Here is a 24,543-nt window from a genome sequence, read left to right as displayed (position 1 = left end):
CATATTTCTATCGATGGAACAATGGTATAGAGACGTATGTATGGTCGATGATATCTTTGCAAGAGCCATATGGTTATCTTTTACGTATAGGTCTGTGAAGTACACAGCCACTTAAATGTTTATTTGAAGAGCCATGTTTGAAGCTGCCTCTCTACCCACACGCCAAGAATATTCTTCGAGATATGTACACAGCGCGGTCTTCTATTCGATTTTATTAGGTTTTAGGATTTTCAAGAATCTGTAGATTTGTGTGATAATCAGTTCTTAAATAAAGTTAATTGATCGGCATTATAATTTTTAACTATATGATAAGAAACATAAAAAATTCCTTTAAGGATCTATTAATTTATTTGTTTCTATTTCATTGTTTTTTTGGATTATTACGATATTTTATGTACCTTCATTCTGTAATAAAAGTAAGTCGTTTTTTTCTAAATTGTTAGGGACATAATAACTTTATTAATTCATTTGTTGTAACATTTACATTTAAAATCCTGTTGTATTCTTTTATAAAACATTTGTTTTAATTTATTGCATCTATATTGTATTTATATATTAAATTATTGCTTGTATATTTTATTATTTGCTAATATAATTATATATAAATAATAATTTTTTAGAAAATGCTAAGTTTACACGATTTGTGGTCAATTGTACAAGGCATAACTTCTCGAAAGCATAATCATTCCTTCATAGAGTTTGTCTATTTCGAAGTTATTCTCCATTGGATCGAATATTAAAATATTCCGTTTAGGGCGGTTCAATTTCTGTAGACTTTGCAGATTCTAAAAGAGTAATTAATTGTAATTGTTTGATTAATGAAACATTAATAAAAATTCAACTTAGATACGTAAAAGAATGTTATAAACAAAGTATCAATAGATTGATCTAACGGTCTTTTAGAGAAACGTATGAATTCTTAAAATATAACAACTAATCGTCCATTAAATTATAAAAAGTGTAAAGAGATCTTTCAATAGGATAATAATTTAATGATGAAAAATATTCTTTTAATAGTTATATATTTAATCGAAGAAGCAATGTTATTTTTTTATTTTTAGTAAATTTAAAATAAATTACTGTTTAATAAACTTTGTATCCACAAAAGTAAGTATTAATTAAATAGTCACTAAAGATATTTTATTATATATTATTTAATTTAAACATAAAAAATTTTGTTATAATTATTACCGAAAATATAAGGACATTTCCATTTCCATTGGGCGTATTGCGACGAATTGCTGTAATTATGAGTGTAAGAAGATAACCACCAAATGCAAGAAAAGAGAGTGCAGTTACTGCTAGTTGAAAGATTTTTGAAATCTTCGTATCTTTGCCTTTTTCATCATAGTGTTCTTCGTGTCGTCTTATAGGTTTCTTATTATTTCTCTTCAATGCCATTGGCAGTGTCAACGGTAATGTTCTAGACATCTCGATATCTTCATATTCGTTAGTAATATCTATAAAGAGACAAGTGTTACAATATTATCTAAATGTATCTATATTTTTAATATTAATTATCTCACAATAACACTCTGATAATTTGATATAATAATAGTTAATGTTTAATGAAAGATTTACAATTAAAAATTTACCATTATTACTTGCAAGCGAAGATTTTATATGAATTAGTTTATTCATTGGCAATTCGCTTAAGCTGCGAATTTCACTCAGATATAGAGATGATTGATCTCCAAATGTCAGATTTAAAATGTAAAATGCACAAAATATTAACAAACCGCAATACATAGCTGAGATCTAAAATTTGTAGTTAAAATATAAATATAAATTCGTACTTTAGTTCTTATTATATACACATGTTGTAATATAACTTACTTTATGTAGCAAAAATATTGTAAATATTTAAACTTGGAGTAGCACAAATTGAACAATCTGGTTATTACTGGGAACAAATGCTTAGTAGTTTTTTTAAAATTTCTTTGATGATAATAACTACATAAATTTTGAATATATATTATATAATTTTGAATGATACTTCTAGAACTTTTGTCACTCAAAACCTTTTTACTGGTTTCTAAGAGGAACGCGACTAAATCGTGCTACGAAACACGGATGCCGTTTTCTTATGCTTGGCTGACGAAGCAAGAAGAGTAACAATCACATAACAAGTGACTCAACGAGGACTTTGTCGGAGACAAGCAACGGAATAGAAATAAATGCACAATTAACACAAAACACCCGTTATAATGTTTTACAAAGATCTATAGTAGTAGTAGTCTCAGTATCGCTGAACAGTTTGATTCGGCAAAATGTCTAGAGTCTCGTGCTTTTTTCTTTGTATTTTTTTAGTAACTATATTTGACAAAGTGCGACTTGCAAAAACTGACGGTGAGTTTTTTTCTTTCAAAGAATTAAATATTCATTGTAAATCTCAGATATTTTTTGGTATCTGCTGATATTAAAATAAATTTTTGTAAGAAAACAATTGTGTACTTTTAATTTCAGATGTTCTAGATAAGATTAAGGCAGGATTACAGTATGCAAGTAACTATTTAGAAATGGCAAAAGATATTGCCGACTTGGTGTCTAAAAGTTTAGGCCATAAACAAAAACAAAAACAAGGAGAAGACAGAAACGATGACAAACAATCATTTGGTCCTTCGAATTTTGTTTCAACATTCTTTCGACTCATTGGATTTGATTCAAGAAAAGTAGCAGCAATCGCAGTTAATAGTGTTATATTTTTTGCACAGATGGTAAATATATAGCTATATACACATTAAACATGATATAAATTATATAGTAATGACATTTATTTTAAATTTTATATAATTTTGATTATTTCTTTTGATAGATAAGTACACTTTTTGGACTGAAATCGCAAAGTAATATCGCCAGAAATATGGACGACGGAAAGCTGGCTTGGCATCCTTTAAAATTTATTTTAGAAAATAAAAATAAAAATGTAAGTTGTTATATATAAAAAATATATAATATATAAAAGAGAACGATTCAAACTTTGATTAAAATAATAAAGGAAAAGTTATTTGAGATTAATATAAAAATTAAAATGTTCACATTTGAACATTCTAATTATACATTTGTATATATAATTAAAATATAATTATATTTATGCATGTTTTTAAATTATGCTTAACAGATTCGAAATTTAATTGACCAAGCAAGGAATCCAAATTTATCAAATCAATTGATAGCGAGAATTACTGGTTCTGATTCTGCTTGCATTCGATTATTATTATGCAAGTCATCTCCAATCATAAAAGCAGCACAAATTTCTCTTAATAATAAATCGCAAAATTATATGCATCGAATTATTGCGTGGTTACCATCTAAAAAAGAATTTGAAACAAATAGCGATGAATGTGAAGAGAAACATACTGATTGTCGTTTATTTTCTTCATAATAAGTATTACCACTGTAAGGAAGTATTTTCATTAGAAGGAAGTATTTTCTAGGAAATATTTTCATTAGAAAACTCAAAAATATATTTCTATGGTAAAGACGGACAATAAATAATATACTTTTAACAATGTGTTTTGCTTTTAGATATTATTAAACTTTTTTTTTATATTACAGATTAAAATGTTTCGAAGATTAACAATATTTGAACTCTATTTTATATAAAACAAAACACAGAACATTTTAATTATTGGAGTACGTATACAATTATAAATATACGTGCAAATTTTCCTTTACATTAATATCTATTATTATTACCACAGAAGATTCATGTTGATATATTACTTTTTATGGCACAATAATCATGTATTCACAAAATCAATATCGACTACACAATATAAATAGAAATAACATTGTAAAGTTAAATCAAGTAATTACTTCATAATTAATACTAATTTGTTAATACTTTATTTAAATGCATAAAAATATTTACGATATAAGGACGGCGATAATATAAAGGATCTCTATACTTTTATATCTAGAATTTTATTATCTGTATTATTTTAAATCATAATTAATTTTAATTAACTCTTATTACAAAGTATAAAGTATATGATCTAACTTATCTTTTTATTTCTTTCTTTCTTTTATTAATATTGATTTATCTACTGTTATAATTAAATAAATTATTTTACATAGTTTTTTGTTAGTAGATTACTGACGCACACATTATGTCAATCTTAATAATTTAAGTTCATATAACAATATAATGACAGAAATACAAACAAAATATTACATATATATAAATATAATTGTACATTTTATATAGATTGTCTATTCATATTGCTCATTTCTCGTGTATTAATTGTTAAAAATCCTCATTAAATTATCATTAATAATTGTCTTTATTAATGTGTGACACATAAATAAATTATAAAAGTTTATATAATATTATTTTATATGATATTTTACATCTCTCTTACATGTATTCATTATAATTTATCTCAAATTAAAAAAATGTTTTTGTGACTTACAATACTATACTACTTGTATAATTTAAATAAAATAACATTTTGTCCACGTATAGTTTCATAATTTTAAATTATAGAGAAATTATATAAAGTAATTATTTAATTAACTAGATACACATTAGATTTATATTTCAAAATGTGCAATCGTCAATTCATTTACATTATACATCTAATGAGATCACGATATTGTGACAATTTATAAACGCTATATGTTTATATATGTATTTTTCAACGCTATTTTATCACCTTTCTCTAGAAGTTGATCCTAATCAATATATCAGAATGGTCGTCGTTTAAAATTCAGCGACTAATAAACATTTGGCATATATTCAATTTACTTAATATATTTTACATGATCTATGTATACAGTACAATGTTTAATCATTTACTAATTAAGAGAAAGTTTTGGCATTTAAAAAATGACTAAAATTGAGTATATAAAGATATTTTGTACAACTTTGTTAAAAATGTTTTGTGAATAATAATAAGTCTTGTAAATATTTTTCTTGTGAGGCATATATACAACGCAAACATTGATAATTTGATTTAGATATATAACAAAAAATACAAATTATAGAAATTTGCAAAGTATTCTACAAAATATTACGATGGAATATTTATGTTTTTGATTAAAGTTTCATAAAATCACAATTAGTAGTTAGAATATCGCATATAAGTCACTACAATATTATACTTTTCCTTATGTAGTTAATTTTAGATTAATATATAATATATAATTATATGAGTTATACATTTTATATTTTATACAACATATTATATACTAATTAAAAAATCAATCCCGAAAATATACAGAGAATCAACAAAGTATCAAAGAAATCACCCGCTCATTACAATATGCATTGTATCGCACTAATAGTGTGAAAACTTTGATAGCGAATTATGTATTTACAAAAAAAGACTATTTGACTATCTATCAGATTCTATTAGTAATTATATACGCTAACCCTGTATTATTAATTTATAAATCTTTTACATACAATGTAATATAAAGTTTAATAATCAAAAATGTCAAAGTATTTCTTATTTCGAATATACTAAATATACATAAATATACAGGTGTTAAGTGTATATAAATTTAAAATAATTGGAAGACAAATGTGGAAACTAAAATTTGTATTACTAACTATGTTATAATAATTTTTTCAATTTTTACATGTAGTAATAATATTCGTATAATTTCTGTATAATATTTTGTTTTAAAGAATTCGTCGAAAAAAAGTGAAAGTCTTGCAAAGTGCAGTAGCATTTCATTTTTATTTAAATTGATATACGTAAAAAATTTCTATATGGCTATATTTTTGCACCTGGCATGTTTGTATAGTTTCTATCTCCGTATACGATAAAATATAATTACATGTATAAAACAATTAAGTTGATCTGCTACTATTAATTAGAATTTGGGAAACTCTCAATTAAAATTATCAATAGAATTGTTTCAATTTTAATCAATTCTCCATAATTTAAACTTGAATTATTACAAATGTTATAAATGTCTATTGGATCTTACGTATATTTATATCATAATTATTACGTCGAATTTACTTCTCGCTCATATGTGAATTGTTTATCACACATACTAATACATATTATATTCTTGACAGTTTTGACTATTTCAGAAGAAAAATTAGATTTTAAGCGACAAGCTAGATTTGAGTTTCGTACAAGTTCGATACATTCATGTTTTGAACAGGATTATTTTCAATTATGAGAGATTTTACAAAATTATTTTTAACGAATTCTTAATTATAAGTCACATAAAACAAATAATCTAATTAAATACGTTGCACAATTCATAGATTATTCTACAAAAGTAACAAAGTATTCAAGAATTGTAATTACTTAACAGCAATGACAATGCTTCTAATTCAATCATTAACTCAAAATTATTTGAGAATACGAATCAACTTTGCACAAGAGATAAATTTATAATAATAGAAAATTATTTTAGACGTAAATCTTTAAAGAGTCGCTTGACCAGGACTAATTAAGTCAGTATTTTCAACGCGAGCTTGGCGTAACCAATCCCTGAGGTTTCTGGTCCTTTCCATCAAATTTGAGGCATTCCTTTCGACTGTACCAACGCTGGTGCTAAAGCCGCTATTAGGGCCATACTGAGCGATAATATTTTGAGTTGTGGTAATAGGAGGTTGTGTAGGAGTTAATTGAGATAAGATGTTAGATTGTATATTGGGCGTACCAAAGGCACCTAAAAAAAATAAAAGTTGCCCATATTTACAGTTTCTGTACGGATAAAATTTTTAGTAAAACAATTTTTTAATACTTTGTAAAAAAATTATTCAAAAAGGCAATTATTATTTAATATAATATCATTTTAAAATACACGTTCAATTTATGTAATTTATAATATCAATTACTTAATTTTAAAGATATTTTATGTTGGCCTATAATAACTTTTAATGTAAGTTATATTCTTTCTTTTTACCTTGCATACTGTTAGGCTGCGTGGTGAGATGATGAAATCGCAACCAACGCAAATAAGAATACATAAGAGTCGGTGTTGGAGGTATATTACTGTCTTGACGTTTATTTAAGACGTCCCAAATTTCTCGTATTTCTGAGTTTAAATTCTCTAAACTTGCAATGATTTCAGTAGATTCTTGATAATAATCCGGTTTATCTAGATTTCCAACAACAAACTATACAATGTAATGCAAATTTATGTTGTCAATTATAATAGTTATGTATTACATAAGTACACAGTTTATCGTTTACCGTCTTTTAATCTATTTTTGGGAAATGAAATATATAACTTTTTATTTTTAATTTTTTAAATTAAATATAATTAAAGAATATAAAAATAATAAAATTGCTGATAAAATCTATGAAATCAATATGAGATACAAGAAAGTAACTATGTAAATAAAAAATTTAAATATTTCTTTTCGCAAATAATTAAACTAATAAAAATTAATAATAGATGGAAAAAATGATAAATCTTTTTTGTTTAAATATTAAATTATAGAAAATATTACAAATTAAAGAGACATAATAATTATTATCTATTATTATTGTTACCATTAATAGTATATAATTTATTTGGTTTATATTTGTTTTAAAAATTGTGTAATATAATAATAGGTTAATGATTTAAAAGGTTTTTTTATTTGCAACTCACCTATAAAAGTATCAGTACCCAAATCAGTCGAACTAAAACCGCTGCTGGCACTCGACATGTCACTTAGTTCATCGTTCTTAACATCGTTTTCATTTCGCTTATCGTTTGCTACTCGCTCGAGAGATTGTTCCAAGTGTTTTAGATGTATAATTTTTTCACCTAAAAGACTTTTAGTGCGATGCAAACTCACTTCCATTTCTGAAAGCTCGCGTTCTTCCTGAATATAAATAAATATATTTTATTTATCTTTTTGATAAAAACATAATTAAAAGTTGCTTGAAAGAGAGAGCGAGAGAGTGAGAGAGCGAAAGAGAGAGAGAGAGAGAGAGAGAGAGAGAGAGAGAGAGAGAGAGAGAGAGAGAGGGGGGGGGAGATGATTAAGAACGGACAGACATGTCTTTAAATGTATTTTCTTATATTATTAAAAACAATAGAGATATTTCTTTAGAATGATATCACGCATATCGGGTATATCTTGCACATTATTTGAATGACACAATTTATAAAAACGCATATTAAAAGATTAATCGGTTATTAAGATATATTTTATATAAAACTATACTAAATTTTAAAAGGTATTTTTTTAAATAAGTTATAGTTTTTGTTTTGCAATTAACAGCGATACCTGCACCAGTTGTTCCAGAGTGGCTCTCCCGCTTCGTTGTTTCCAAGCTCTTTGCCTACCCTGAAAGGCACTTTTTTGTTGTTTCAACGCCTCGCAAGCTCTCCTCACCGAATCCTTCTCCACATGCATTCGGTGTCGGAAGAATTCTAGCTCTGAAGAGACATTCGCCGGTGCTGTGAAAGAAAGTATTGTTGCTTTTAACTTGAATCATAGATTATATCTAAAGTTTTAAGCCTTCAATGTTTGAAATTTGAGATGAGAGAGAGAGAGAGAGAGAGAGAGAGAGAGAGAGAGAGAGAGAGAGAGAGAGAGAGAGAGAGAGAATAAGAAAATGTATTTATGAAAACAGCGTGCAAAAGCAAAAGAAAAACTAAGGGTGCACTTACGGATCAGAACATAAGTTGTTAACCAAAATAAAGTGTATATAATCCTAAGAAAGAAATAATAAAATTCAATTATGATTATACTGCATCTCAATAGAAATAATAAATACAAATAATGATATATAATAATTCACTTTAAGAAAATAATTTGTCAAGTTATTTATATATTTACAGACTCAAATAAATATCTAGTGAGAAATAATGATCAAAAAGTATTAAATCGACCTCGAATTAATGTTTTCTCGATTCGAGGTTGATTTAGCATTGTTTCGATGAGTCATTTCTTACTAAGTATGTTGTTAATAATAACAATTACACATATATATTATGTTATAAAAATATTTAAAATAAAATATTTAATAAATAATAAAATTATTTGGTGATATATTTTAACAGAAATTGAAATAGAAAAGAGAATGTAAAATGTGATCTAAGAGAAACGTTATAACAAAGTTAAACAATATATAAAAAAATATATCTATATACAAAGTATGTTTATTTACAATTGTAAAAAAAAACATTCACTCAAAATTCTATTAATTATTTACATAATTTTTTCTAAAATATTGTAATATTTTATTTTTTAAAATTTTATTTTTTAGAAAGGTGTAAAACTATTTTGAGAGATCTTCTAAAATAAACCTTTTTTTATTCATAATAAAAAAAATTGACTAATAATACTTCCTCTTTTTGTAACTGTGCATTAACTTAACAGATTCTTATATTCTCATTATCTCATTTGTAATATTATATATGATTTTATATTTATTTATAGAGTTCGCATTTACGAGAAACAGAGTAAATTTCATTTTTAGAGTTCTATATCACTCTTTAATATACATAACATTGTATTTTTTAAACTTAATTTGGACACGATTTGATTAAATCTAAATTAAATTTTGCAAAATTCCAAAGTACATTTTCTTAAAAAAGCAACTCATTTCTTGAATAACATACTGCGCAAATTAAATTTAAAATAATCACCTTTATCTTGAAAAGGATATCGCACTGTATAGGCCGTTTCATTGCTCGGTAATTGATCACCGAGATCTTCCAGCTTCTTCAGCTGTTTTCTAATATTTTCCACTGAATTCTCCACATTGTTGTTACTACCGTTCGAGCGACCCGCACTCGATGTAGCTTTTTTACTGAAGCTCTTCTTTTTCTTCGTAATCATGTTCGTTTCGCTGGCGGTGGTAGTATCATCGGATTCAAATTTTGCTGCACTTTTTAAGCCAGTAGCGGATGCGCGTTTCTGAAACGCGGCCACTTTTTGACTCCTCGAATTTTCCGGAGAATTTTGCTCTTCGACTAGTTCGCTCGCGCTTTGGCTGTCCTGCGATTTTGCGTTTGTTGCTGGGCTCGAGCGCGCCTTCAGCGGAGTACTGCGAGCACGATTTAAGGCCTATAGCCAGACATTAGGGCGAATTGTATGAACATGACAGAGTACCTTCACAGCTTGTTCGTGTTCTTAACAAGGATACGCACCCCGCATTGCTCTCTCTCTCTCTCTCTCTCTCTCTCTCTCTCTCTCCCCCCCCTCTCTCTCTCGACAAATAAAGATTGACAAATATAGACTGCGAAGGTACTAATGTGATGGTACTAATGTGATATCGTCAATGAACATGCAATATTGGTGTTTTGACATATAGAAATTAGCGAGAGTATACTTATTACAATTATTATGGTTTTTCTGGTAATCAATTATTCAAATTGAGTTTAATAATAAGATATATGATAAGAAAACATATAAAGTATCATTTAAACAGGTAAAAAATGCGTTTTTGATTCGAAAGGTATAATCTTCTCGTAAAATGTTCAATTCAATCATAAATAAGAATTTTGTTGCTAATATAAATAATTGCAGAGAAAATGTAATACAAATGTAGCGTGTAGTAATTCCCGCTAATTACTATAAAAACATCAAATAATTACATAAAAAGTAGAAAATATTAATGAGGTGTAATATGAAACGGCATGCTTGTGCTATACGCCGAGCGTGTTTATATTAAGAATTGCAGAGCTTGATTATTGCACGTTGTTATTCCTAACAAGAAATAATATTACTTTTTTTTATCTCTCAAGTTGTTTAATCATTAATGTAAAAGAGAAAATCGCATAAAGAATAAAAAAAATTTTTTTTCTAAACTCTTCAAATTATTAGTACTAAAGTTCTTTTCTATCATTATACGTTATTAGCTTATTTCAACGTGTTCAATATACTTCAGATAGTAAGTATCTTGACTTCTCGCATTGAGACAACTCACTTTTGTTCTGACGAATCAGTCTTGTCCGTTCTCGTTCTAGTGGATGTCGATCTTTCAGTTTCCGAGGCCGTGGTATATCCTTCCTTTCTTCTGCTTCTTCTCTCGACTGCGAGGCGAACATCATTTTTCAATTTAATATATTTTTCTTTAAGTGCCGTATATTTGTCCTGCAACAATCGCTTTTCACAACGCATTTTTTCAAAATCAATACTTTCTTGTTGAAGAGCCCGTTCGGTTAGTTTTCTTGCTTCCTTCTCGGCGTCCCGTGCAAAATCCGCGCGGATTTCTTCCAACCGTTCTTTGTACATCTTACGAGCGAGAGCTTCCTAAAATCGCAACGAATAAATTTAGGTATTTTTCATGAATAATCAGAATTCTTTAAAAAATGGATAAATGTATATTTAAAAAATGTGTGTTTGTGTTCAATAATAAAAAATTAAAATGTCTAATAATAATAATTTATTATTTTCTAGAATTGGTACACATGATTATTATTAAATTAACACTATTATTTATATTAATATATATGTTAATGTATACGTATCATAGATACTTACATCCATTCTAAAATCACGAAGAATTTCAGTTAGACATTGCTCGTGATCTTCAGTAAATTTAGTAATTTTTTCTCGTTGTTGTGTTCTTAACTCATTTCTTAAATCTTCAAATTCCTTTTCTAGTTCTTTCTTTAAGGATTCAATTCTTTCAGTATGTTGCTTTTTCAACTCATATTCATTCAGTTTTGCGAGCTTTTCTTCGCCAAGGTCACGTTCATGCTCATTTTCTAGCTTGCCCATTTCCTGACTCCTCAACTCTAGAAGTTCCTTTTTTCTCTCATCGAGTTCTGTCTTTAAATTGGTTAATATTTCTTGTCTTTCTTTTTCATAGCAGACTTCTAGCTCCGTACGAACCTTTTTCAAATTTTCCAATCTAGCTTGGTCCATTTCAGTAATCAATGTTTGTATTTCTTGTTCTTCCTATAAAAAATTATAATACTTTCTTGATGAGTAAACTTTTATTGTAAATTAATGTGTTAAATATTTTTGGCTATTTCAGTTGAAAATACATTTTTTAAATTGTTTCGAAACAATACTTAGTTTATAATTATTAAGATTAATTGCATTATGTTTTTATTAAAAATAAATGGTCATGATAAAATAGAAATAAAATTAATATTTAGATATAAGAGATTAATAATAAAAAATAAACAATAATTATATTTTTATCTTTAAGAAAAATAGAGTTTATAATTTATCATTTCTACTTTTACATTTCGTAAATTTTTAATATTATGTTACAATAACAATAAAAATACCTTTTGTGCCATTTCTTGTTTCATTTCCTGTAATCTTTGATCCAAAAATTGTTGTATTAAAATTTTTTGTTGTGCAAAGTTTTCTTCAAGTTTCTTCTTTTTTTCTAGCAGTTTAATATCGAGTTCAATCTTGAATGCTTCAATTTCTTCTTCATGTTCTCTATTCATTTTCACCTTCATATCATCAATACTTCGAGAGTATTCTAATTTAGGACGGACAAATCGTTCTTTCTGCGTGTAATCCTGCGTGGTAAACTTCGACACATCAGATGACTCATTATCTTCAAATTGTCGATTCAACAAGCGATTTGTCGCATGTCTTGCTTTTTCAAAAATTAATTTTGTTTTATGTATATCGTCGGAATCACTACTTTTTGCAGTGCTACAATCTGTTTCACTTTTTGACACTATATCAATATTTTTCACTTTCTCACCTAATTTATTAGATAAGTAATCAAAACTGTTGTCCCTTTCGAGAGTAGTCTTTATTTGATTACGATGTTCATTTTCTGAAACATTTTGCACGAGAAATCTCTTGCCAACTATTTTTGGGTTTTTTGATATAGAATTGGTTTTTTCCGTAGACAAATGCTGCCTGTTGATTTCTGAATTTATTTTAACCTGTTCTTTCTCAATGGAATAAACGTTTTTATCGTCGTTGTTGTCTTCATAATTTTGCAAGGTTGATTTGGATAGAATGGAATCAGTAATTTTATCGCTCATTACAGCTGATATTCGCAGGTTTTTATCTTCAGATTCGGAGTCCCAGTCGTCCTCGGATTCTGAATATGTGAAATTAACGTTGAACTCCTTTTCCAAGTCAAAGCGCACGCTTTTGCGTTCCTCATCCAATGGTCGATCGTCTATCGACAATTGAATTAAAGTCAGGTTATAGTGGTAAATGTTAATACTAACCTTCAGAGGGCCGGGGTGGCCCATATATGGGCCAGCAACAAACTTGGAAACTGTGTGGACATATAGGTTACATTGTATGTATAAACTTTACGTGAAAAAAATTTTTCATTTTAATAGAAAAATATCGACCCTCTAAAGATTAAAGAATTGAAAAAATACTTGAGTACTTTTATTTTTTACACGCTTAAAAATTATTATTTTACTGCTTTTACTTATAATGAAATATAGATATCTTTGTTTTTAAAAAAAAGTTAAAGACAAGTAGTATATATTCGGCATATAAGTTACAGAAGATTAAAATAAATATCAAGGTAAAAAATATTCTAAAATAAAAAATTTTATATATACACAAATTTATATATCGCACAAATTTACCATCTTCAAGCTGTTTTTCCCTTAGAATGGATTTGGGTCTGTCACCAACAGTGATATTAGGTTCGTCGGAGATCGTCAATGCCCGGAAGTCCTCCAACTTGCCGCCATCTTGACTAGGTGTGGTATCTCTGCTCCTGTTACTTTTTAAAAACATGGAACCACCACCACTAAGAGTTAATTCTTTTTGTTGACCCAGTTGACTCGGATGTTTTTCTTTGTCGAATTTTTCAACTTTTTCTGGCCTTGCCAACGTACTGGCGCTGAGTTTATCGATGTCGATTATGTTTTCTTCTGAACTGAACTTACTGGAGAGCTGTTCCCAATCTTTTTCGTGCCATGGACTCAGCGACTCAGATCTCTTTAGTACTTCCTTTAAATCAAGCTCTTTTTTGGCCGATGATGTGCTTGTTGTGGTTGCTGCGGTTGTATCTCTTGTCTCAAGCAATTTAGGACATTCATAAAATTTTGGATCTTGAAACTTTAAGTTTGTATAATCCCTTGCGGCTCGATCGCTCGACAAAGATATTGCATTGTCGGATTTTGAATCACTTTCTCTTCTTGATTGAAGTCTATCAAAGGAAGAGGGACGATCTTTTTTGCGCGAACTGTCAATTTTTTCGACTTTTCGTAAAGGAGCCAGTTTCATAGGAATTTTAGTGCCGGCCATGCCAGGTTTTGCATAAATAGTTTCTTTAACTATTTCTTTTGGAATAATATTTTCTTTCGGTAAAGTTGCATCTTCGTGGGACTCAAGATCTTTTGCCGTAGTCTTCGAATCTTCTTCTGTGACATTAAAATATAATTTTTTAATTTTTATTTTGTTATTACCTTTTTGGTAATGTTTAACAGAATCTTTTACTGTTAAATATTCTATGTATTAATGCTGGTATATATATAAAACAAAAAATAAAAGTAAAAATAAATGCTAGTATACGTAAGTGTATTAAAGCAAATATTAACGCTCATGACACGCGAACACAATTGCAAATGTAATAAATGGAATTACAAAATACATGCAAGGTCCCCAGAAGATAGTCTTAATTATGGACTAAATTTACAAAATTAAATATTTTACAGACATACATGTATTAATAAAATTACAGATTTGTTTTATTTTCTTTAATTTTGTTAAAACTAATATAATAGAAAATTACTTTCTCAATCTTAAGTAATATTTAGAAAAAAGCGAAAAATTTAATAATCTCTTTAATAAGTTCTCCAAATCTAAATATTCCTTTAATAATTTTTTATAATTATAATACTTTTATAAATTGCATTTAATACACTAAACATACAATAACATACATTGATGTATGTAATACTTAAGATAACAAATATGTAATATTTAATGTTTTTATACAAAAATATATAATTTATACACACACATGACAAACTTTATTTAAAATTTTATTTAAATGTTTTTTAAAAACACTTTGATTATATAGCTTACACTAACATACAGATACAGAACTAATATTACAGATATAAAATTAGTATTAAAGATATGATTTTTGTTTAAATTTTCGTATATTTGTCAGAAAATTTAAATAAAATTTAATAAAGTTATACAATTTGTTGAAGTTATCAAGTTATCAAGAAAAAGAATAATAAAAACCAAAATAATATTTATATTTATAATAATTGTTTAAAATTTAATTTTAAAATCATTGTAAAGGAAAAAATAATTACAAATACTTCTTATTTGAAATATTTGTAACAGCTCTGTTATCTACATCAAATCATGGATTAAGTTAAATCAACTCACTCTAAAAGCAGATACAATACAGTTCATAAGGGAGAATTCACACCTTGGCAGAAAAGCAAAAAGCAGAAAAGCAGAAGCCAACCAAAGTTCGTGCTGGTAGCAATTGTAGCAAATAGTGCACTCTGCTTTTCTGCTTCAGAAATTGTCGACTACTAACGCGAGTTCTGATTGGTATTCTGCTGTTTTGTTTTCTGCTTTTCTGTCAAGGTGTGAATTTCCCCTTAGTGTTACGTAAATGCATAACAACTTCAGAATCTTGAAAATTACTGACTTTAAATGCTTATATACTTAAGAGGATGCTAAACTTCTCGTCAAACTTGATCGAGGTCGATAATGTAGAGTCATTTGGACACGTTATTAACAAAATTTTGTATGTATTTCTTTTATAGATTTAGAAATCCTTTTCCAGAATTAATTGTGGAGAATTTTTAATTCTGTAAATGCAATAAAAAATTGTACATTGGAACAAATTGTACAATTCTGACAATAAAACAGATAAGATCCTCTTACCCAGTGAACACAGTAATATAGCAGCAGTGTAACAGCAATGTAACCGAATATAACAAGTTACGTTACTCTAAAATTACACGTAACTTACTTGTAAGTTACAATTTCCGACTCAGCAATATAACATGTAAATGTTATAATTACATGTTATCTAACCGTTACACAACAGTTACAAAGAAAAATAAAATAAAATAAAAATTTCATTTTTAAAAAATTATTTTTATTAACAGCACATACTACATTTAGAATAAATTTTTATTAATTAATTAAATTTAAATTATGTAATTTTTTATTTTATTCTTACTTGCCGACGTAGCAGATAGAGTACAAGGTTCGTCATCCTAAGGTCCCGGATTCAAACCTAGCAGTGTTGCTAGGTTTGAACCCGGGACCTTAGGATGACGAACCTTGTACTCTACCTGCTACGCCAATTTGACTCATCGATATGGGTACTTGTTATTGTCTACATATACCTATATGTTATAAACTGACGCAACTATATATTATTTTTTATAAAAGCAATTAAATTTTGCAAAATATTAAAAATAAATAACATTAATTTATTTATTTATTAATTTCATTGTTAAATTTATCTTTTTCCATAACCTTAATAATTTGATGGAAATTGCAATCTATTTAGCACTAATCTTTGAAGCGTTCAAATGATTAATTAGATGGTTAACTATGTAGATCGTAATTCTAAGAAAAATTGAATAGTATACATTTATTATTCTGTTTTTGTTCAGCACATGAATTTAGATTTTGTGCATTTTTTGTGCGCAGTAATTGTAGACAAACCGTTATTTTTGAAAACATTATCTTTATAATAATTTTTTTTATTATCAAATAGATCTATTATTCAGGATGTTATAATGTTGTCTGATTTCTGAGTCAACTACAACGCATCGTTCCGTAATAAAATTGATACGAACGTGTTATGTTACGATTATACAATTTTTGTTGAATAACTATAACGCCAAAACGATGTATAACAGCTATATCACTTGCGTATAACAAATATTACGTAATAGGTTATTTCCATGTCATATAGCACCTACATATTACAAGAATAACAATGTTAAATTACTTGTAACTTCCATGTTATATTGCCGCTATAAAATGTGTTCACTGGGTAAACACCGAAAACTTTTTTTCTAAGGCTCCTCAGTTTAGTATCTCCTTAAGGGGATGCTAAACTGCTCTGTTTTATCATTAATTTTCGGACACCGAAATCTTTTTATTGATTGCATGGAATTGAAAATCCTTCTCCAAAATTAAAATGCAGATAATAACGCGGTGCGCTGCGATCAATTTCATACGAAAAACGAAAGAAAGTTAGAAAATTATAGTTTTGTTATCGACTTCTGTAGTCGACTCGTGAAAACATTGGCTGCGTATAAAAGTTTTAGACTTTGTACGTATAAAATAAGCATGGGGCGCACTTGGCATTTCAGCAAAGAACAATACTGTGCTTTTAGAATGAGCCTAGGAACCTTAGAAAAAAAGTTTTCGGTGTTTAAAAGGATCCTATTTGTTTTATCGTCAGAATTGTACAATTTGTTCCAATGTACAACTTTTTATTGCATTTACAGAATTAAAAATTTTCCACAATTAATTCTGGAAAAGGATTTCTAAATCTATAAAAGAAATACATACAAAATTTTGTTAATAACGTGCCCAAATGACTCTACATTATCGACCTCGATCAAGTTTGACGAGCAGTTTAGCATCCCCTTAAGGGGATTCTGGAGTGCTTTTGAAATTTGATCGAGGTCGATAATGTAGAGTCATTCATGCATATCATTAATGAGATTTCATATGTATTTCTTGTATAGATTTAGAAATTCTTTTCAAGAATTAAAGTACACATATTAATATCAATTTATGAATTGAATTTTATATTAAGAACAAAATAAATTTTTCTCATATTGCTCTAGTTATCGACTTTTTACGTGTACATATTATAACCTAAATTTTTGTTTTTTTATTTTACAATTTGTGGAATGTGAATCTTTTTTTTCTAGGCTTCTTATTTCTAATTGTACGATATTATTCCTGAGAGTTTTTTCTAGGGAGAGGGGCGACGTGATTATTTTATACATATAAACTGCAGATTTTTCGTATAAAGCAAATATTGTCGTTAGGTGACTAATAAATAACATTTTTTTTATTTATCAGAATAAATCGTACGTCGCCCCCTTCATTTTTGTGCGTACTTTAATCCTGTAAAAGGATTTTGCATTCTGTTTCCAATTCAAAAATCCAAGTTCCCTAAAAATGTCGGTAATTCTGTCACTCCCGGATCCCCTTAAATCGCTCCTCACTTTTTCTAATAATCATGTTTATGTAATCAATCATTGTAGTCGTTGAGATAATTTCTCTTCAATTTTTGTTTATAAGATTTTAATTGAACATTAATGTTTACAGCAGCAAAAGGATAGTATTTTTTTGATACTTGTAATTTTTATTTATTTTTCTTTATAATTGTAATACAAATCAAAACAAGCAATTTTCTAATATTTAAATAATTTTACTTTTTCGTATTTTAAAAAGTTTATTTTTTAATACAAAAAATAGTTTAAATTGTATATGTATAAGGTAACGGTCGCCGATTATGGATTATTTAGGATTAAAATTATTTTCATTAATTTGTGTAAATTTAATGATTGAACATTTAAATTAAAAAGTTGATATAATATAAGTTTACATAACATAAGGTTACATAACAAGAAAAGATTGTTATGAATTCAGTAAATTGATAATAATTTTTGGAGAAATATTTGCAAATATTTATAAATAAGTATGGGTTCCAATTATGGATTTAATTATAGTTAAACATAAATTATTACATATATAACTTGAATGTTGTTTCAGCAATATCATAAAATTTTATACAAAGATGAGAAATAGTACATTAAATTCTCACTACTAACAACTGCAGTGCAATATCTACGGCCAACAGATTATAGAAGAATCTAAAAATATGGACACACACACACACACACACACACACACACACACACACACACACACACACACACACACACACACACACACACACACACACACACGCACGCACGCACGCACGCACGCACGCACGCACGCACTTTTCGTAATTTTGATGTAAAGCCAAAGCATTACACTGCCAAGTTGTACGATTTTATCATGAAACATTTAGACGATGCGCGTCATAATAGTACTGAGTATAAATGAGAAACGTATAGCAGACACGCGTGATTAAATTACTTAATGTCCCGGGAATTGAAGTAGTTATCATACATGACAAAAGTAGTTTGTGGAAAACATCATTATATTACGTTAATTAAAATAATGCCTAAGTAAAGAAATGGCTTCTTTAAGCCTTTTAATTGTTGTACTTTTGCTTAAATAAGAGATTTATAAAATAAAGTATTATATGACGCATACCAAGGCTCATTTGTCTCTTGTTGCCAGATCTTGCTTGTTCCACAAGTTCTCTGTAAACAGCGTCTAGGGGATGTTCCCAAGTGGTGGTGCCAGTAGATGCCTGGTAATAATACCAGGCACCACTAGCTTCATGGAAGCACGGAGACCATCCCTTAGGCAGGGCTGCCATAAGACCCTCACGGGCCAAGTCCAGAAGGTGTGGTTCCGCATCGGGATCAATTCCCAAACGTTTTGCATAATCCAATAACTCTGGAATTACGTTGTTGTCTATTAGTATATCACTAAAAATAATACTAATCGTCACACATTAATCATACATTAATAAATCAACATTTTAATACGATATTTTTTATTTTAAAAGAACCGTGAAAAAATAATTATAGTAAAAAAAATTAAGCTACGCTGAAAATGTAGGCTAGTTTTATATAAATTATAAAAATATTTTAAAATAGAAATATGTATTGAAATGAAAGCTTTCTAATCTAATTTGTAAAATAAATAATGTAGTGGTTATGATTCAATTTGTATAATTATGTTAATTATTTTCTTGATCAATAAAGGGATAGAAAATTTCCGGTATATTCGAGGTAATGTTGATTAAATTATTTACGGTATATAATACTTTTATCCAATATAGCCTGATTTATTAATAATACCCTTGTAAACTTTAATCACTAAAGAATAGATCCCTGTCTTATTATGTGAGCTCACGTAAATTGTACAATTCATTGATCACATAGTTAACCGTGTTAAAAGTATTAAAGCGCAAAGCTACTTTTTTTAAAGGAAAGTGTTGTGATACGCCACTTAATATTATTCGTTATTAAGACGAATCTCAATATAAGAGTATACTATTGTTAAATACTTGCGATAAATACTGATAATATTGTTAGAAACGCTCTTGTACCTGAACTATCATTTTGAAGGAACTAAAAGCGATTAAAAACTTGGGTGGAAAACAAGAATAATCTGTGGTGGCTTGGGGTTAAATATTGTGAGATTATCAATGCAAAATTACAGTCTGTGTAAGGCGTCGAGAAAGTATTTCAAGCATAAGACACTAAATACAAAATTCCATCAGTCCCCACGACTGGACAGGTGGTAGTGGTGGTGGTGGTGGTGGTGGTGGTGGTGGTAGCTGTCGTATGGGGGCAAGTCGAGCTACCATCTGTCCTCGTGTCGCTAGTCAAAGTGTTGATCCTCATTTTGTCAGTTTAGTCCATTATTATATCAGCTAATGTAATGAGCTGATCCTCACAAACGAAAATTCTAGCGAAGAAATTGTTGCTTCAAATTCTGCCGACAATTTGAAAAATTTCGACTGATAGATAAGATGGGTTTTTTTTGACCGAAATAGCATAAAGACAGTTGAATGTTGTGACAAAACTTTCGCCGCACTGCGAATTATTGATTTTGTGGAGCGCGCTGGGGAACGGGCTCAGTATTCCCGCCAGGCGTGATGTAAATAAACAAGAAAACTTGCTACTTGGTCTCTTTTACACTTTTCTTTGCTTTTAGATTGATTTTGAGATTTCTTTAGGAACGTTGCTTGTCTACTTTATTACGTTCTACGTGGTTGTTTTTCTGAAATTTTTTGATTGCTTTTTATTGTAAATCTAAACGACCATTGACCTATAACAATTATGTACACACACACACACACACACACACACACACACACACACACACACACACACACACACACACACACACACACACACACACACACACACACACACACACACACACAAAACATTGTAAAATAAAAGAAATAATTTGGAATTTAAAATATTTCTACTTGAACAAGGAGTTATATTTGTTACATTAAAGTATTAGTAAAATTCAACACTAAAATAGCTCAGTAGGCAATTTTATTTAAAAAGTTTGTCAATTTTTATTATTAATATTCTATAATAAGACAGAAAATTTCTAGCAAAATAGAGGCAGCATTTTTATATATTTGCAAAAAGTTGAGAAGTCGAAATATGAAGAGACAGAGATAAAGAAATTGAAGAGAGATGAAGCATATTATGTAGGAAGTGAAAATGGAATTATCGTGTCTTAAAATACTAGATGACGTTATTGCAGTAAAAAGAATCTAGACTTTATTGTCCAGTTTCAAAGAGATAATTAACTTTGTACATAACGCACAAACGCAAATATCACGCACAATGGCTAAGTTTGCTGGTAATACTGTTTCAAATTTGATTTGTTAGTCAAATGCGCGACATACAACAAATCTTCAAATTATTTGCGTAGGAAAGATAATAAAACTCTTATCCTTGATAAGAACTATGTAGAATTACTGTACTGCAGAAAGATACAGGGCGTTACTGGAGGAAACGACGGAACATCGATCAGTTTGGCAATGAACGCCCTACTCCTGAGCGTTGCTCCAATAATCGACAAGTTCAACATATTATTTATCCACAATGAGATGTCGATGCTCGAAAGCAACGATAAAGAAGATAGAATGTAGGAGAGAATCTTCGAAGATGTCTAGCTATTTTTACATACCTTCATTCGTCGGATGAGATGTCTCGTCGAAAACCTCCCTGCACACGATCGTAGCAACGCTGTCTTGAGAAACGCTCATGCTAACGCTGCATCCCAGCACCTCGTAAACGTAATGTTTGCATCACGCGACTACGTTTTCCATATCTGTGCAATAAGCGAGAAAATAACGGCGCGTAGGTCCTGACTCATTTTTCCATATTAATGCGCGATACGTACGCGCCTTTTGCACTGCGCGAAGCTCGTATGTCGACGCGACGGTCAATGTTCAGCTTGAACGTAGGCGGTGGTAGCAAAGAAAGAGGAGGGAGGAATGGAGGATAGCGAGAGAGAGACGCTGGTTGCGCCCCCCCGTTTGTCAGTTATAGAATCAGCTGTCTGATAAGAAATACTTTCAATGACTTAAATTTATTCTTATCATTGATAAGCTCATCAACGAGAAGTATTGTGTAAGTTTTATGACAATAAGTAAATAAAACGCAAGAAAACACCTTTTACAACATTCTCAACCATTGAAGATCGATTACAGTGTAAAATGGCTTTGAAGAGCATCTTTGAAATAATAATTAATCAATAAACTGATGAAAAAGTATTGGGCATGCTGATCATCCATATATGTTTATATTAATAAGTTAATAATACTATTTATATGCAATATGTTAAAAATAAGGATAAAATAATGTAAATAAATAGTGAGAGTAAAACTGAGACTTTAAAAAATTGTAACGTTTAATAATTTTTTAATGGTATTACTTAGTATCTATAATTAATAGTATTTGTAATTGAGGATGAATTTAGTTGAATTATTGTATAATTAAATAAACATGTGGCAAGTAAAACATCATATTTCAAAATATTTTATAACAATATATTTTTGTTATCAGAGTTTTATTATCATACCGTCATATTATTTAAATTAGTTATAATTTTTAATAATTTTTTTATTTATGTTTACATATGAAATATTAATAGAGAGAAATATTCTTATATATTATATTTTTCCTTAAAACAGGTCAAACTGTATCAAAACGTTTCTATCGACTATAGATAAAAAAGTCAGTAGATAAAATCAAAGATTATAAATGATGTATAAATGCATATATACAGGGTGAGTTTTAATGGCTGTCCCAACTTTTTATCATGGGAGATGGAATTACCGACTGCAATCTTAGTACACACATGTACGACATATGCATGTGCAAATGCCGTACATGTGTGTACTAAGATTGCAGTTGGTAATTCCATCTCTTATGGTAAAAAGTTGGGACAGCCATTAAAACTCACCCTGTATATATATATATATAATATGTGTGTGTGTGTGTGTGTGTGTGTGTGTGTTTACATGTATATGTAATTTTTTCATAAGCCTTCAGAAACAGATTCACAATACTGATAAATAGTATTCAATAAATAAAAGAGAACTTTTTACTGAGTTTAGAGTTTAGACGGTTACTATTATACCTTCTGTGGAAAATATTTCAGAATTCTGATGGTACATTCATTATGAACGAATATTTTTAACAAATGTGTAATAAAACATCTATTATTATATATAATAATGTGATTCATTATATATTTTTTAATATATGTTTTACGCAATCTGTACAGTTTTAGTCTTTAAATTTTAACTTTTTATTTTATAGCACAGCTTAATTAAATTAAAATAGTATCTTTTATTTCTTTATTGTAAATTTTATTTTTGTAGAAGCATCGTTTAAATAAAAAAATGTAAAATTTACAATTATTTTCTGTAATGATATAAAGATTCGAAGAAGATTTTGAAACCTTATTTAGCTCAGATTTACTACTTTACTGTCGGCTGGTTAAAATAATATGGTTCTAAATCCTAACATGTAGAGGAAGCAACTATACAGTTTTATTAAAATGGTCGCTAAAATATCTTATTTTTGTAATGTAAAATATTATTGGCTATTATTAATCTTTTAAACGTTTAGAAATAATTGTAACAAAGGAAAAAAATAACGATAAAAGTTGATATTGCGTTTCTAATAAGACAAAGATCTACATATATTGTTATAAAAGAAGAAACATTATTATATTGAATTGTCATTAATATTTATACATTAATACTTGTTTTGCAAATTTTGCAAATCAATATTAATTATTGTTTTAATAAGAATTTACGATATTTCATATATATGTATACTACGTAAAATGATTAGGGGAGCACTTAAAAAATTGCAAATGTTTTGGATTTAAAGAACCCATATTTCAGCTTTGGGTAATTGTAGGACAATGTTCTTTGGCGCGTTTTAAATTGTAAAGCCTTGATTTTAAGAAAAATAAGCAACTATTATTTACTTCATCGAATTATTTCTTTTGTGACGACTAATACCCGGTGTTGAAAAAATCTTGGAAATTTTATGACTTTGCAGTCTTTCATGGAAAGAAGTAGTAATGCGATGAAAAATGTCACTAGGTTTTGAAATGAGAAGTTTTCTCTTTAAAATGGCACAAAGAATGTTGCTCTAGCATAGCTAGAAGTCGAGTTTCATAGTTATCCCTGTATTTTATAAGATTTTTCGTGATACCATCGACGTTTGTGTTACCCGATGTACGCAGTTGCTCGATTGGATTTTGCACATACTGTGTGTGGTATATGTGTATGTAGTGTAAAGTGTAATGCCTGTGTATATATGTATATTTTTGTTCTCAAACGATCACAATAAAAATAATCAAGTGAATATTATTCTTGAGAGTTCTCTCATGCGTTTATCATAGTCGATACGCACTCATAGAAAGATTCATTAAAATAATAAAAACCTGATTTTTTTTCCAGAGTAAACGCGCGCGTGATATTAATCTCGTCCGCACCTCGGTAAAAATAATGATCCAGGTATCGAAGGATTATCGATCAGAGG

At 28.6% G+C, this 24,543-nt stretch overlaps 3 protein-coding genes across 4 annotated transcripts; 1 reads left to right on the top strand and 2 right to left on the bottom strand.

The window, feature by feature from the left end:
- Positions 1 to 367: 367 nt before the first annotated feature.
- On the bottom strand, positions 368 to 2,179 carry LOC105832978. The gene is made up of 4 exons (XM_028190528.2): positions 1,837 to 2,179; positions 1,596 to 1,758; positions 1,192 to 1,460; positions 368 to 785 (listed from the first exon to the last, which is right to left on the bottom strand). Exons 2-4 carry the CDS (start codon positions 1,747 to 1,749, stop codon positions 648 to 650), a joined length of 561 nt encoding a protein of 186 aa, XP_028046329.1. The 5' UTR covers positions 1,750 to 1,758; positions 1,837 to 2,179; the 3' UTR covers positions 368 to 647.
- Positions 2,180 to 2,250: 71 nt separating this feature from the next.
- LOC105832977 lies at positions 2,251 to 3,546 on the top strand. Its single transcript, XM_012674339.3, has 4 exons — positions 2,251 to 2,349; positions 2,467 to 2,717; positions 2,816 to 2,926; positions 3,122 to 3,546. The coding sequence occupies exons 1-4, from the start codon at positions 2,271 to 2,273 to the stop codon at positions 3,383 to 3,385; spliced, it is 705 nt and encodes a 234-aa protein (XP_012529793.2). The 5' UTR covers positions 2,251 to 2,270; the 3' UTR covers positions 3,386 to 3,546.
- Positions 3,547 to 5,622: 2,076 nt separating this feature from the next.
- LOC105832970 (centrosomal protein of 164 kDa) lies at positions 5,623 to 21,956 on the bottom strand. Of its 2 annotated transcripts, XM_012674328.3 has the most exons (11): positions 21,665 to 21,956; positions 19,148 to 19,396; positions 13,450 to 14,232; positions 12,160 to 13,022; positions 11,402 to 11,821; positions 10,845 to 11,170; positions 9,562 to 9,962; positions 8,195 to 8,367; positions 7,570 to 7,786; positions 6,877 to 7,071; positions 5,623 to 6,639 (listed from the first exon to the last, which is right to left on the bottom strand). In XM_012674328.3, the coding sequence occupies exons 1-11, from the start codon at positions 21,741 to 21,743 to the stop codon at positions 6,392 to 6,394; spliced, it is 3,954 nt and encodes a 1,317-aa protein (XP_012529782.1). In that variant the 5' UTR covers positions 21,744 to 21,956; the 3' UTR covers positions 5,623 to 6,391. The 2 variants fall into 2 exon arrangements, with proteins under 2 accessions (XP_012529782.1, XP_012529783.1); XM_012674329.3 differs by lacking the exon at positions 5,623 to 6,639 and having other exon boundaries at positions 6,962 to 7,090; positions 21,665 to 21,955.
- Between the last annotated feature and the right edge of the window lie 2,587 nt (positions 21,957 to 24,543).

The sequence above is a fragment of the Monomorium pharaonis genome, chromosome 7 (assembly GCF_013373865.1).
Source record: "Monomorium pharaonis isolate MP-MQ-018 chromosome 7, ASM1337386v2, whole genome shotgun sequence".
NCBI classification, from domain to species: Eukaryota; Metazoa; Arthropoda; class Insecta; order Hymenoptera; family Formicidae; genus Monomorium; species Monomorium pharaonis.
This window is presented reverse-complemented; position numbering and strand designations above follow the sequence as displayed.

Bases quoted from the DNA above. Each gene is read 5' to 3' on its own strand.
- LOC105832978 (XM_028190528.2), bottom strand. From the start codon at position 1,749: ATGTATTGCGGTTTGTTAATATTTTGTGCATTTTACATTTTAAATCTG. The intron at 1,461-1,595 runs GTAAATTTTTAA...GTCTCTTTATAG, and splicing joins TTCGCTTGCAAGTAATAATG to ATATTACTAACGAATATGAA. The intron at 786-1,191 runs GTAATAATTATA...TTACTCTTTTAG, and splicing joins GAAATGTCCTTATATTTTCG to AATCTGCAAAGTCTACAGAA.
- LOC105832970 (XM_012674328.3), bottom strand. From the start codon at position 21,743: ATGAGCGTTTCTCAAGACAGCGTTGCTACGATCGTGTGCAGGGAGGTT. The intron at 11,171-11,401 runs GTAAGTATCTAT...TTGCGATTTTAG, and splicing joins TTCGTGATTTTAGAATGGAT to GAAGCTCTCGCTCGTAAGAT. The intron at 7,787-8,194 runs GTATCGCTGTTA...ATTTATATTCAG, and splicing joins CTCTGGAACAACTGGTGCAG to GAAGAACGCGAGCTTTCAGA.
- LOC105832977 (XM_012674339.3), top strand. From the start codon at position 2,271: ATGTCTAGAGTCTCGTGCTTTTTTCTTTGTATTTTTTTAGTAACTATA. The intron at 2,350-2,466 runs GTGAGTTTTTTT...TTTTAATTTCAG, and splicing joins GCGACTTGCAAAAACTGACG to ATGTTCTAGATAAGATTAAG. The intron at 2,927-3,121 runs GTAAGTTGTTAT...TATGCTTAACAG, and splicing joins TAGAAAATAAAAATAAAAAT to ATTCGAAATTTAATTGACCA.